This window comes from Ascidia mentula, chromosome 4 (genome assembly GCF_947561715.1).
Source record: "Ascidia mentula chromosome 4, kaAscMent1.1, whole genome shotgun sequence".
Taxonomy (NCBI): domain Eukaryota; kingdom Metazoa; phylum Chordata; class Ascidiacea; order Phlebobranchia; family Ascidiidae; genus Ascidia; species Ascidia mentula.
The window spans coordinates 14984367-14999438 of NC_138569.1; the positions used below are offsets into that span (position 1 = coordinate 14984367).

General features: G+C 35.9%; 2 protein-coding genes across 3 annotated transcripts; one reads left to right on the forward strand and one right to left on the reverse strand.

Annotated features, from left to right (window-relative positions):
* The first annotated feature begins 644 nt into the window (after positions 1–644).
* Positions 645–7404, forward strand: LOC145899002 (endophilin-A2-like). Of its 2 annotated transcripts, none has more exons than XM_082987710.1 (11): positions 645–797; positions 1407–1478; positions 1841–1960; positions 2068–2164; positions 2269–2402; positions 2970–3027; positions 3254–3354; positions 5388–5522; positions 5992–6106; positions 6232–6380; positions 6862–7404. In XM_082987710.1, the coding sequence occupies exons 1-11, from the start codon at positions 753–755 to the stop codon at positions 6910–6912; spliced, it is 1077 nt and encodes a 358-aa protein (XP_082843836.1). In that variant the 5' UTR covers positions 645–752; the 3' UTR covers positions 6913–7404. The 2 variants fall into 2 exon arrangements, with proteins under 2 accessions (XP_082843836.1, XP_082843835.1); XM_082987709.1 differs by lacking the exon at positions 3254–3354 and adding an exon at positions 4745–4845.
* Positions 7404–14250, reverse strand: LOC145899000 (26S proteasome non-ATPase regulatory subunit 2-like). Its single transcript, XM_082987708.1, has 22 exons — positions 14055–14250; positions 13343–13399; positions 13100–13264; positions 12868–12989; positions 12683–12779; positions 12478–12614; positions 12150–12308; positions 11914–12054; positions 11781–11845; positions 11479–11631; positions 11000–11110; positions 10478–10601; positions 10323–10410; positions 10028–10190; positions 9627–9728; positions 9408–9568; positions 9134–9265; positions 8716–8884; positions 8514–8629; positions 8083–8188; positions 7802–7966; positions 7404–7621 (listed from the first exon to the last, which is right to left on the reverse strand). The coding sequence occupies exons 1-22, from the start codon at positions 14148–14150 to the stop codon at positions 7488–7490; spliced, it is 2763 nt and encodes a 920-aa protein (XP_082843834.1). The 5' UTR covers positions 14151–14250; the 3' UTR covers positions 7404–7487.
* Positions 14251–15072: the final 822 nt, after the last annotated feature.

A 15072-nucleotide genomic window follows, 5' to 3' on the forward strand; every position in this document is an offset into this window, starting at 1 on the left:
AAATTATTTGTTTGTTTTGAGTGCTTGTCAATACGCGCATAAGCGTGGTTAAAAATAGGTCAAAAAATGTTGCGCGCGGTTTACCAGACGCCTCAGGACATTGCAATCACGTTTAGGCGTGAAACCAAATCACAAGCCTGATGGAACGAGGCGCATGCAACGGTGGTAATTTTGGTGTCGTGAAAGCAGTTTCTGACGCGGCAGGTCATTGGGTTTGATGACGCATTCGGTGGACCGTAAGTCATCATCACGTGACTAGTGAGTACGCAAGTCGCAAGCAGTCCGCACTCAGCAGTGTCATTACGGAGAACGAGAGGTGTTGCGTTACGTGCTGGAAACACCAGTCTGGTATTGCTGTAGTTGGGTAACGCTTTTGTAATTAATAAGTAATTTTGATTTGCCTATGTGGTTTAGTAGTTGCCACAAAAACGTAAAAACATTATGTTCAAACAATGTGTTCGCCGTTAAGTGTGAATTACATATATTTATTTAACATGAAAATAAAAACGCAGTAGGTGGCTCTGAACATAACTTGGCGTTTTTTGCATTGACTATTAGTGAAGAAACAGCCAAGATACAAAGAAAAATGAATTGAGCCACCACTTCAGGCTTGGTGATTGATGTAGACCGAGTTGTTTACTGATAAAATTATTTTCCTTTTCAAAGTAATATTCTTTAAAGCACATACTAAATTATTTTACTGCTGTAGTTTTAATAATTCTTCATTGTCCGGGCATACACACAAACCGAAGATGTCGCTTGGTGGATTTAAGAAACAGATTCATAAAGCAAGCCAGGTAAGATTTTACTGACAGACATTTGAAAACAAAGTTATCCTTCTGTTGGTTATGTTAAAAAGTAAACCAAATGTTTGTTACTAAAATCTATCAATAAAAGCACCAATAAATGACAAAATTGAAATGAAATTAACCTTTGATAGGGTAGTGCTTGTCTAACTTCTTAGGCTCCACGCAAGCTTGAATCTTCCATCTTAATTTGTTTGCAACATACAAAATTTTAAGCCTGTTGAATGAAAATGTGCAAAAACAACAATACATAGAACTGTCATTTAATTTGGTTGAAACAAATGCAGCACCATTTAATGTGAAGTATGGGCCTTTTAACATAACCAAGTTGTTTAATTCAGGGCTGAATGTTTGGTAAGAACACCCTCATCCACTGCCTATAAATCAGATTGTTGTTTGGTCTAAAAACAGTGCTATCATGCAAATTCTTCATTTTTATGTCCGTATATTTACAATGTTATATAACATGTGCCAAAATCTTTTCAAAAAATGTTGTTAATTAGTGAAACTTTTATGGCCACCTGAGCCAATTAATTGGACAAGAGTGTTCCACACACTCAATAATTATAGACCGGTATTTTTAAGTTATTTCTTTTACAGTTTATGTCTGAAAAAATTGGAAGTGAAAATGACAAAACAAGAATGGAAGAAGAATTTGTGGAAATGGAAAGGGTGTGTTTAGGCTTTTAAGTATCTCTAGGAAATAAAAGATTCCAACATTAAAAAAATTTGGTCACAGTTACATTAAATTCAGACCTTAGTTTTGGCCAGCAACTGTAATAAATACATATTCAATTTCTCACTGAAGTGTCACAAAGCTTGCTGTAGGTCATTTTCTGTGCAATTACTTCCTCTCGCAGGAAACACTTTCTTTTTTTTATTTGGTAATTGTTATGTAGGGTGACATTTGTGTTTCTTGTAAGTTGGTCTTTTACATTTTCACAACTTCCATTGGGGGTAAAAAATTTAAAACTTTGTGAAAAGGACAATTATTGTTCACCCTTTAACTAATGCATACATTTTCTCATTTTTAGAAAGTGGATATAACCAGCAAAGCAATCAGTGAAATCATTAACTTAACCAAGGAGTATCTGCAACCCAATCCAGCAGCAAGGACAAAGCTAAACATGATTAGTACATACCAAAAAATCCAGGTATGAACCTTATGGCTGATTTTCGTAAGAGCCAAAGGGATAAAATAATAATTTATCCTGTATAAACTGAATGCAGAATTCTGAAAGTTTAAATGTGTCTGTATCAGGGCAAACAAAGAGATGCAAAATATCCACAAGCAGAGGAATCACTGGGCGAGGCCTTGCAGAAGTTTGGTTCGGATCTGGGAGATGATTCAAATTTTGGTGAGAAGTAACACATGCAAATGTCTATCATGTTCACATGAGTATTGGTCAATGACTATCCATAGCTACACATGGATAAACTCCAATATTCTTATTTCTTATAGGTGAGGCAATGGCGAAAACTGGCGAAAAATTTGCACAGCTTGCTGAAATAAAAGATTCTCTGGATTTCGGAGTAAAGCAACAGTTTTTAGATCCATTGCAGCAATTATGTGATAAAGACATAAAAGAAGTCATGGTGGGTGCATGCACTTCAATTGTTATGTAACGATGGTGTTTAAACTGTACCCCATAGGCGTCGATTCCTATCTCCCAGAGAAGGCCAGCCTAACCTGCAAAATACCCAGGTTAGGCTGCCTACCCTGGATTTGGAAAGTCTCCGTTGTTCTTTAAGCTGATAAACCCGCAATGGTAACCATTTTCTCGCATCGTGTGATATTTAAATGCTCGTTTTGTGTTAAACTGTTTAAATTTGTGGCGTGCATTTGTCTAATCGTCACGGATTCATTCATCACTAAAAAGCACCAAGCCCGTAAATTGACACGGACATCGCAGGACCAGTCCAATACGAATACGTTACAGAACCTATGGGCCGAGTAATGATTTTACTTAGCCTAACCTGGAAACTTAAGAAATCGACGCCTATGCTGTACCCCATTGACTTTTTGTGTTGAAACGATGTCCTGCCACGCAATATCGCCCTGTGTGTGATACACATAACCTTAAATCATGTCTCCAATATAATATACTTGCCAGTTGCAATGGAGCTATTTTTATAATTAATTTGCATAATTATTTTTGGCAGCATCATAGAAAAAAACTGTCTGGAAGGAGATTGGATTATGACTACAAACGCAAAAGAGGTTTGTGCGTGCTTTTCTTTGCAAAATTGTTTCTCATATGACATGATTAAATAATTACCATACCAATATGCTGCCAGATTTATCAAATTGAAATGAAACAAATAGTACTTCGTTAAAAATAACAGGATTCCAGTAAAATAAAACTAGTGTGGGAAGCTTGTGTGCTTCCAACAAGAAAACAGCATGAAATCGAAAATATGTTTAATTTTGGGTGCCCAAATCATAGGCAATAAAATTTCCCCTGAAGAACTACAGTTAGCAGAGGACAAGTTGCAAGAAGCCCTTGAACTTGCTGACCTTTCCATGTCCAACATAGTTTACTCTGATGTGAGTGGAGGACATTTTTTTCGGTGAATTAGGTTGAGACGTGCAGTTGGTTACTAGAAATAACCTTTGCTTTTGGTCTTTTTTGTTCCTACTCATCCGCCCCAATCCTAAAAAACTTGGGTACTTAGCACTTTTGATTGTGCATTGATTGAACCATCCAGTGATTTGCATGAATTTGTTTACTTAGAAATTCTCTTTTGTCTCACTTTATATAAAACAATAGGAGGAGAATGTCATAAAAATTCTTACCCTTTTGTTTTGTCTGCACTGGTAGTGGACAGTATTAGTTCTGCAAACTGTCATTATCGCTGCTCTGCACTTCCTGTAATATTGTGACTAGTTTTCCTCTGAAACAATTTTGACTGGGGTTGTATTATTCTTATGGGTGTTTGTAGAATCTTTTACCCAAAGTTTGTGGTTTGTTTTTGTGATATAGTAATTTTTCTACAGTTTCAACTTTTAAGTAGTCTGTAACAAGAGTTTTGGTAAAAACGCTTTTAGCTTTTTTGAAACTTCTGCAGTCCTGATGCAAACAAAACATACCGATCTTGTACTGATGGCATCTAATAGTATCAGTACAGGTGTTATATATAGACCTGTAAATTACTGGCTTGTTAGTCACCCAATGCTTATGTCAATAATGGTGCAGTAGGTGCAATTTGCCACATTGACGTTCTATATAAAATTGTGTTGTTTTTCCCTTACATAACAAAACTATTTGGAACCACTTTACAAAAGCAATGCCATTTAAGTCAGGTGAAACTTTCTTCACCTTCTGTTTACACAAGGGGCAGTGCCTTTTTATGTGTTCCTGTTGTGCTGAATGTTCAGCACCTATTTTTTACATTCAAAACATTCATGAAGTAAACCAGTGTGATGGATAACACAGTGACAAGCTAAGTCATCCTTTTGGACACCAGTTTTGTTCCTTTTTGCGATGTTCGCATGTGAACAATGGGCTGTATGTATCCCATACTTTTCCTTAATTAAAACAGCAGCAAATATCAGAAGGTCAAAATAGAGATTTATATGAGACAGTTAAAATGGCAATGGCACAATGTATATATATTTGTTGCATTTAATCCACATGGCAATGTATTTGCTATTTGTGCAATTTCATTTCCTTATGGGCAAGATTTTTATTTAAGGTATGATATTTTGTAATGGCAAAGCAATCTAAATTATTTATTGATTGGAAATTATGATTTATCACAATATTCTGTAATTATTCCCCATTTTAACGTCTGTATATGTGAGCTGTTCTTAATGTTACTAAGTTCATAATATAATAAATAAATTAAGTAACAATACTGAATCCATGCAATAAGACTTGGCCATGCCATGCATAAAAAGTGTTTGTGGCATGTTAACAAATGCTTGGGAATGACAGGAACAAAAGTTCCGCCAGAGGAGGTGACACTCGCTGAGCAAAAATTGGAAGAGTCCCTAGAGTTGGCCGACAGCAGCATGTTCAATCTCTTGAGTGGAGATGTGAGTCAAAAGTGCACAATTTACCTACACACAAAAACAAAAATCAATACTTTATTGCCCTGTACTGTTCCCCCTACAATTGGGTTTTACCAGTGTCACTGCCTTTAACAATTATGGCTTGCTTACCAGACATTCCATATGCATGTCCATGTCGTTAGTATCAGATATTCTTTAATTTTTTTTAGATTACAGTGTAATTAAATTATTTGTAGGGAGCTTTGTCATTGTTACTGGCTTTCTTAGAAGTAATTTATTACTAATAAATAATGCATACGTTAATTGCATGTCGGATCTGGTAATCTTTTGTGTTTACTGCATGACATTTAAGTGTTAACATGTGCAACATGTGTATTAATATTTAACCAATTTTTTTAGTAGTAATTGCAATGAAAATTCGTACACATTGTAGGTTCTGATTTCACCTGTACCTGTACGCAATGTTCAACAGTGCTGTAATTTCAAACATACGAAAGAAGTGTTAATTTTTTTTTTACCACAAAATGATGTAAAAATACCAACAATAATTCCTGTCATCGTGTCAGATTGAACAAGTCAGTCAACTGGCTGCGTTGGTTGAAGCTCAATTGGATTATCACCGCCAATCTGCTGACATTCTTGAATCACTGCAGGAGGATTTACAAAAGCAGATTTCCTCAATTAATTCTAAGCCAGAAAGGGTAAATATATGAGTGCTTGATGGCGAGAAAAAATATATGTCCTTAAATGTATTGTGTTGATTGAATGTAATATTTATTTGGTTGTTCTGGTGCCAGGAATGTATTTGTACTGACTGATGTAAATTCTGAAAATGTTATGTTGCTGTATATTGCAAGTACTGCATTTTAAATGTATTTTGCCTATAAGGCATCACCAGTTACAGTGTTTTGTGTATAACATACACAAAACATGCGGCGACAATGCGCAACAAAGATTTACCAGCCTACATACTTCAAAATGACTCATTTCTGTCTGAACAAATCGTATTTGTTGTTTTGGCAGTAGCATGTATGTAGTTGAACCACTCTGTGATTTGTTGAATTGACTGAGCAATGCCATCTTTGCCACATTGGCCCAAAACCATGCAATAGATTGATTTATTGAAGTTTGTTACTATGGACTTTATACCATACTTGAACTTTGCAACAGGAAAGAACCAAAAAGCAACTTCGTACTCCAAGCCTTGCACCAGCTGATAGATCACCTGTTTCACCACCACTGTCTACACCGAGCCCACCCACTAAAGTCGCTTCCCCTGCAAAAGGTTTGTTGTGCGCTTGTCTATTTAATGGTCTTGGTGTATGACAGACAAAAAACACATATTTACAAATAGTATTTACAGCATATAGCATTATTCACAAACACATGTAAATTGCTTATATTTCACAGCAAAGCAACCATCTCAACCATGCTGCAAAGCTCTTTATGAATTCGAAGCAGAAAATGAGGGCGAGTTAGGATTTGCTGAAGATGAAATCATAACTTTAGTTTCTAGGATTGATGAAAACTGGTATGAAGGGATGAATACCAAGGGAGAGGTATGCTTCTTCGAGACACAATCTTGTAATATTTACTCATTTACCAAAACTACCTTTGATATTATTCTAAAATGATTTCACTACATATTTTGAAACAAAATTACAGCAATCTAGAACAGGGATGGCAAACCTATTTTAATTAAGTGTGACACACATGTGAACCAAAACTGGAATGAAACAAACGCGGGTGATTGATTTATTGATATGTCAATATTAATGGGAAACTTGATGCTTCTTTGTCATGTCACGAACGCACAGTAGTGGTGCCAGACTGATACCCCTCAGTTACTAGATTGAAATAAGGATTGACCTGTACCTCTTTTTGAAACACCCTTTGCTATAATTTTTAAATTAGCAGATGTCACTGAGGTGTCACTTTTTGATCACAGGTCTGTGGTTTGCCATCCCTAACTTAGATTGACGGTTGTATTACTTGTAACACCATTATATGAAAATAACAAGACCTTTAATTTTTCTGCAGACAGGATACTTTCCCTGCAGCTATGTTGAAGTGATTCTGGATTTGCCCTAAATGTGAGGAACAGTATTACCACAAGTTCGAATAGAGCACTGTTTGCACTAAGAGAAAATGTTACAACTGTCGAACAATGTAACCGTCATTTTCATTTTTGTAGTCCTGTCATGTTTGTCACCATTTACTTCCATGTCTGTTACGTCTCGTCAAGCACTTGAAGGGAACATATAATAAAATGGCTCTTAACATGGTGAAACAGTTGTTTGCGTGGCGTAGTATTTACAAACTAAAAGTGACGGTTGTATGTCGTTTAATTTTGTAACCAATAGCTATCTCCACTATAATTGTAATTGGTAAATGAATTTTTTTTTGTATTCATTCTTTAATTCATGTTGTACTAATAATAGCTATCATGATATTCCACCTGCTTGTCTTTTTGTGAAAATACACATTCGAATGGAAACTGTTGGTTTCAGACCTAAACTTGATCGATCCACTACTACTGCTCATAATGAAAAATGTCCTTCGAAATAAAAGCAAATGCCTGTTGCACTGTTTTATTATTTTTTCAACAAATTTAGGAACGTTCGAGTGAGAAAGCAAAAGTTTAAAGTAGGAGGATGAACTTTATTTCATTCAAAATTTGGGTTCTTTCTTAGAATGACGAATCCTTCCACAACTGGTGTGAGGGAAAGGTATTCTTCTGTAGCAAGCTCTGCGCGTTCACCATAAGCCAGCAGAACTGGAGTGGTATGGGTCTGGAAACCTTTAAACAAAGAAAGTTATGAATACAAAACAGCAAAAAAATTAATGAGGAAATACACAATGTAATAATGTTTTGTTGTATAAATCAAATGCAATTGTTGACCAGACAATTTTATTCGGGCAATACCAAAACAACCTGATCATATTAGCTGTTAAAACCAAATGTAATGTTTACCATTACCTGTAATTGTTTTGGGCTTTCCAGCTTGGCCAACAACATCTACGGCCTGGCCGACTCTCACACTGACAGGTAACGGATTTAAATCTTCATCAAATGTTACCAACATCCTTGGTTGGATGGCCGGCACCATTGTGTAGAGGAGATAGTGGGTTTTTCCAAGGATTGCTACATAAAACAAAATATAGGCGGTGAACAAAAGTTGGGAGTGATTTCTATATAAAAAAAACTAAATAAAAATCTGATATAATGACTAAAAACAAGTTAAAGACAAATGTACTCACTGTTTTTTACATCAAGCAAAGCAACTATTACTGATAGAAGGGATGCCAAAGCAACAGGACTTAGTAGTTGTCGATCACTGTGATATGGCTGTAAAGTCAGTGTCCCCTGGCAAAAAAATATAATTGTCATGAATGTTTGCATCAAAATGTAATTTTGTTTGTGCGGAAGAACTAGCACAGTTTCAATGTTTCATGTACTTATTTTGCAATTTTGTGGCTTTCAAATTTAATGATATTCTTTACCAACATTTTTGTGGCTGTCATGAAAACCACTGGAAAAATCATGTAATTTTTGCTGTGTTCCTGTGGTGTTTGTTCTTACTCCTAAGGATTTTTTTTGAAGTGATGTTGTTTTTTTGTGGCTCCATATAAACTTGAGCTTACACTACAAAAGGTTGATAACCACTGGTTTGGTTACTTATCACACAAACCTTTCCTAGATGGACGAGTCCCTGTGTAAGTCGCACCAAAAATAGATTGTTGGGGTCTTTCGAATAATAAACAGCAAGGTTTCGCAGCATTTGAGCCAGACGGGCATTGTTGGTTCCTTTTTCAAAAAAACAAATATATTAGCATTGAGAACAGCATTTTACGGCTATTATTTAGATTGAATTGGACTGAAACTGCACATACCACTTCCTACTAGACCCATTCCAAATATGGAGTTGTGGACAACTTCTGCATCGGAGTCGTGGCTGAATTTTGACAATGTATCAAGTATGTGAAGTTGAGGGTTTGAAACTGATGTAAGTGCAAGGGCAAGTGGCACTGTTCTGCGCACCGCAATATCCCCATAACGATACTGCAAAATATGGTAACTGTAAAACCTAACACAGACTACAGCACTCAAAACACATGATCCAGGTAGCATTGCAGCCTACAACGATTGACAAGAACTTATATATCAATGATCCTAAATACCCAGAGCTTAAACATCCCCAGTGGTTTGTTTTTTGTTCTGACTTATACATAGCCGCAATCAAGTGACAGTGCCCTATTGACATTATGGGAGTTCATTTTGATTTGGCCACTATGTTAACTGGTTACATACCAAATGTCCGAAGGCTCTAAATGCCATTTCAGCTCCAATTTCTTCACCCATTGAAATCAAGCCAATGCCCAGAACAGCAGCAGCATGTTTGCTCATTCCCCAGTCAGAAGACTTTGACTTCTTGTCGTCACTCTGTGGGAGATAGCACAGTTTACAAGACAGTTTTAATACACCAGCTTTCAAATGAAACCTCTCAATAAATTTCAATTGGCATTCGTTGCTAATTTTCTTGCAATTTAAACGATTAGTGTTTTAAGTTATTCTATCCAATCACCTTAGATGATTTGGAGTCGTCTTTTTTGCTTTTTGAACTGCTTTCAGTTGAAGAATCTTTCTTCTTGTCAGCAGTTTTTTCACTGCTCCCGCTCTCTTCCTTGTCTGCAGTTTCAGTGCAGATGTGTAACATCTGTTGGACTTTCAGAACGTTTCCCGTACCTATACAGAACAAATGATTTTAACACAAAAAATGTACTTTCATACAAGTGACCTTTACCTGCATAAGCACAAACTTCCACTAAAACTAGTGCAAATCCTTTCAGTGGTTCAGGAACAACTTGCAGAGCAATGAGAACTGTGTCGACCGCTTCTTGCTTTCCTGTTACATGAATGAATTTTGTTGACACATAATTACATGTAACCTACCACTACTTTGCCAATGTTGTTGTTTGGTTTTACACTTGACAATACGTTGTAATTCACCCATTATTTTTAAATTTTTTTATTTTTTTAAAATTTTTTTTTACATTGAGTATGGTGCAAAAATGTTGACATAATTTAAATTTAGAGTTCTTCCACCAATTTACAGTTGCATTATTTATTATGTACAGTGTACACATAAAGACAACAACAATTACTAAAAATGGTCTAATGGCAAAATACAAAATGGGTTCTTACCAAGATAAACGAGAGCTAATGCGAGTGCAATGTATCGAGCATGACTTTCTTTCAAATCTGTTTCTGATCGTTCAATCAATGTTTGCAGGAGGGCAGAGGTGACATCACCATTACAAGTTCCAACAGCAATCAGGCCCAACACTAAAGATGTGACACCAATGACCTAAGAGAAAAAAAATAGAACTTTTATTTTGACTAAAATTGCTACAATGCATTGAAAACAACTGTATTTTCTGTAAATAGGATTAAATTATTAATTGTTGGCAATATTTTATACATTTATTTTGTTGCTTACCTCCATGTTCGATTTGGAGTCGGCAAGAACCGGAGTCAACAAACCAATCACATCAGCTTGATTCGATCCAGCATATGCAAGTCCAAGTCTGTTATGGCAAGGTGAACACTTATTTCAACCGAAAGTAATTATAGTACTACTTAACATGAACTTACCCCAAAATTGAGCCCACCCTCATTACATTGCTACTGTGCAGCACATAGTCAGACAACAAAGCCAGAGCAGGGTCACATTCGTTGCGGACGCCAGCGTTGACAATTCCACATGCAAGCAAAGCACCTAAAATCACATGAAGATAAACATTGGAAATCAAACCTGAGTCTGCAAATCAAGTTTATAGGCAGGGCTGCCATGAAATTGGAAATTAGGCACGACAAAAAAAAATTTTGCCTTCCATGATACATATTTTATAAAGATTTCAACATGATGACCTATTTCTAATCAAGATGTGAAAATGGCAAATTATTTTTTTGCTTAAAAATGGGAAAGGCCAGCAACCAACCATGTTTGAACCAAAACATATTAAAAATAAGAATGCCTTTGTCCAAAAACAGCCTAATAATAGGGAAACCCTGTCACAAATAGGGACAAATCTTAGAATAAAGAATGACATGACAACCTAGTTTATTAAAAGCAGACAAGACAATAGTGAGGATCAACTCTGCAAATTTGTTTACCGGACTTGATGTAATCTTCTGATGAGTAGAGATACTTGTTGATCTGGTTTAGGCCACCGTCAACATCCCAGAGCAGAACCAAACCAAGAGAAGCAGTTGCAGCCATCATACCTAATCAAGTAACAATTGTATTGTCCAAAAATTAGAAAAAAAAAAAATGAGTTTTTCACAGGGAGAAAATCACTTACAAATAAATTACTACTGATGCTGCCAGGCACGTTTTATTGCTGCAATATGGCTCTTCTGGCAATAATTGTATTATATCAACCTTTCAGTCACTATGCAGCAGCCTTTATCAGGATGTAAAAAAATGTGAATAGTACAACGTGGACAATGTTGAGGCACACAAATGTTGATATAATAAAATTATTACCAGAAGAGCCGTATTGCAGAAAGTTACAAATACATGTTGACTTGTTATATTCATGGCATATCAGACTAGGAAGCAAACTAATAACTCACTGCCAAATTCTACATACCATGCTCTTTGTTCTTGTATATCCATTTGTTTCCCTCATCCGTAAGAAGTTTGTCTTGACCGAAAGCAGCGTTAACAAAACCATTCACATATGAAGAAGCAAGATTCATTCTGGCTGAATCCACATTCACACTACCACCACTCAATCCAGGTCCTGTTAAAATGCAATAAACCTATTTAGGGAAAGTGTAAAATATTAAGTTAAACCTAATTTAGATGCACATCACTATCAAACCCAACTGATATGAAAAATTTAAATTGCCACGGACATTTTGTTTAGGAATTTACAAACATAGAACTTACTGCTATTTTCCAGATGGGTTTTATAAATGTCTTCAGGAACTTTGGGCTCCATAATGTCCAATTCTCTAAAAGTTTTGTATAGGAATGTGTAAATAAAATACCACCATAGGTAAGAACCAAATAAAAGGGATACCTGGCAAGCGACAAAAAATTTGTGGTAAGGTGGGAGTTGGATAAGATCTCTGTAAGTTCATCAGCTTCTGGCATTTCATCGTTAAGTTCAAGAAAAACCTGTTGCCTTCCCAGGGCATAAGCCAGCTGCTTTTGGAGAGACCTATAATTTTATAATATATAAAAATATTGACTGGTCATTCTTTGCCGTTTTTAATTAATAACATAGGTTTTATGCAACACAAATTATGGACTTACAAATCTTTGCAAGATAAAAATATATCTTCAATCAATTCCATGTCATTAAGCTGCATAGCCAGACGCATAGCTTGTGGTAAACAATCAAATTTTCTAAAAATTTGAACTGCTGTTTGTAGGAGGTTTGTGTTTTCAGGCTCGGCAGTGTATGGAACGCAACTGTGTAAACACAAACAGGCATAAGCTGTGTTAAAATCAAATACAAAAAATAATTCTGCACATAGAGTTACTCTGCACATGAACGATATACATTGTACATAAAATGACTTGGGCACCGATAAAACCATAAGGGTTATACACCACACCTTGGCCCAAAGTAACAGCTTACCTGACCAAGTATAGGCAAACACGTGGATAGGTTGCCTTGTCAACGAAATTAATCAGAAGGTCAAGCTTTTCTATTTCCATGAGCAAGTCGCAAGCTTCTGTCTCAGCATTGTGCTTCATATCATATGGGACAACATCCTGTTAATGAAAACATTATGAACTAAAGCTAACTAAATTGCACTTTCAGAACAGCATGCAAAGCATACTCGAACGATGGCAAGAAGTCTGTCCAGTTTCTCTTTTCCGCCATCTTCTTCTGGGTCTATGTCCTGCCACTCATTTGCAATTTCTCCGGAAATGTGTCTGCAAAAAATAGCAATTCAGATGGCATAAAATGTTATGTTAACGTCCCAACACTTTACCTTTACAAAAAGCATCAATTTAACCCTACCTGACATATTCATGACCCCAGGATCCAATTTCTTCTTGAGAACCAAGTAACCTATATTTAAGGCACTCCCTCTCTTCCGATATGGTCATTCCAAGCACAGACACAATGTCGGCACAAAAACACTGTGGAAAAAATAAATTAACTTATTTTTGTTCTAAATTACCCATTGTCAAATTAAAACTCCATAAAAAATATTTTTAGAACCTTTTAAAAAATTAAGAAGTAAACATACTTTGTTTTCTCCAGCTGTCATTCGTTCATAAATTTCTTTCAAAGCGCCATAATGTGGACGAAGGAACTTTAGAGGTTTTGGAACAGATGTAATGGAAGCAGTTGATGATCGTATTTTAGTTCGTAGAATTTCCAAGGCTTGGTGGTGCAGCGACGCATTGTCTTCCTAATTTAAAGTAAGTAATATAAAATTAACACATTAAAATAAAGTTTTGTGTACATTTATGTTGTACTAAAGACATACCTTTAAGCGGTCAATGCAGAGATTAAGCTCATCAAGAAGTTGCTTGTCTTCTTCGCTCTAAGCATTGGAAGAGGTTATAAGTTTATATATCAAATTATAAATCTTTGAATGTCAAGCATGGATGATAAATCTGAAATCTTATCATGAGAAATTAACTACTATAGTCAACAAGAATACATTGGCTGGTCTCCCAGATTGGAAAAAATGTTGTGTTTTTGCGAAAATTTACGGATAATCCTCGCATTACTAATTAGCTAATGCATTAATATACGAAAAAACGTTGTGATCGTCCGCGCAATTAACGATCGCCAAAACAAAATCCTTCGCACATAAACAAAGTTTCCAATCTGGCTGGTCTCCAATCAACGTTCAATAAAAACAACACTAAACAAAATTTTTTTACTGTTGTCAAATTTAAAGTTTAACCACAGAAAGCTCACAGATTTACACCCAAAAAAGCTACATATTTTTTCAATCAGGACTGTAAGTAGATATATATATATTCGTATTGCTAAAATAGGTTTTAGTATATATGACTACATGCTTGAAGCAGAAAAAATCAATCAAATCCTTATTACAAGATGTCAAACAAGAAAGCTTTACCGGGAATTAGCAAAGATTTTAGGGAAACCGGATATAGTTTTTCAGGATTATCAACCTTTCACAAATACACTATTATAGACGGTGAACAGAACATAAGCGGTAAACTCACCAGTTCAGGCTCTTCTTCCTCTTTGATTGGTTTTTGCTCCGATTTGGAATCTTCTTTTTCGGTAGCTTTGCTTTTGCTTTCCGCTGCTGGTGCCATATCTTTCAACTCAGTCAAAATTTTAATGGCAAAGCTATTATATTAAATAGTGAAGCCTAGGTTAAACAACTTGAAACAACTACAGACCACACATACCAAAATCCTGTTGGTTCGGAATAAAATGTGACAAAATCCATTTGATAAATTTTCTTTATGTTTGTACTGATATACTTTTGTAAAAAGCCGTTATGCAAATATATTTATTTTTGGTTATAAGTGTGGTTTTTCAAAATGCACATTACAGAAAAAATATCTTTATGTTGTAACCTTTCCTGTAAAGTATTGGATTGTTCTCAATACTTCGAGCATGACAAAGCGTAATCGGAAACAACATAAAAATCGTATTACTAAACTGTAATTGCAAGGTGGTGGTATGTTTTTTTTAAACGCTGTACAACTTACGTGCACACTGTGCCAATATTATAATAAAGTAATTAAAACAGTCATATGGTAATTTTAATAGGGACCGACAATTTTCGAAACTCGCTTTGAGGTGATCCATTTCTTGCTGCTTATCATATACAAACCAGAACATCTTTATTAATCGACCACGTTTGCTGCAGGGCAAGAACTAACCCCCCATCCTTTTAATAACCACTCTTGAACAGTAGCAAAACAAAAAAAATAAATTTACAATGAAATAACGCAGTAATACCATGCTTTCGCTAAGCAAGGCAGGATCGCCCCACTGCGCAGGCCCTTTAATTTGGCGATCACAGTTTAAATATTCTGATCATAAGGTTCACAGGCTTCGTAGCCAAGGCATTGCAGCCAAGCTGGATTAGCCACTTGCTCGACAAGTCGAAGCGAGATCTGAAACTCACGACCCTGGGCTAACCAGGCCCAACACTCAACCAACTGAGCTACAGGAGCTCAGTGGCTTCACGGGGTATATTGTGGCCAAGGTACACTGGTGCGCAGG

Bases quoted from the DNA above. Each gene is read 5' to 3' on its own strand.
- LOC145899002 (XM_082987710.1), top strand. From the start codon at position 753: ATGTCGCTTGGTGGATTTAAGAAACAGATTCATAAAGCAAGCCAG. The intron at 2,165-2,268 runs GTGAGAAGTAAC...TATTTCTTATAG, and splicing joins GGGAGATGATTCAAATTTTG to GTGAGGCAATGGCGAAAACT. The intron at 6,107-6,231 runs GTTTGTTGTGCG...TATATTTCACAG, and splicing joins AGTCGCTTCCCCTGCAAAAG to CAAAGCAACCATCTCAACCA.
- LOC145899000 (XM_082987708.1), bottom strand. From the start codon at position 14,150: ATGGCACCAGCAGCGGAAAGCAAAAGCAAAGCTACCGAAAAAGAAGAT. The intron at 12,615-12,682 runs GTATGCTTTGCA...TTTCATTAACAG, and splicing joins GACTTCTTGCCATCGTTCGA to GATGTTGTCCCATATGATAT. The intron at 11,111-11,478 runs GTATGTAGAATT...TTACTTGATTAG, and splicing joins ATACAAGAACAAAGAGCATG to GTATGATGGCTGCAACTGCT.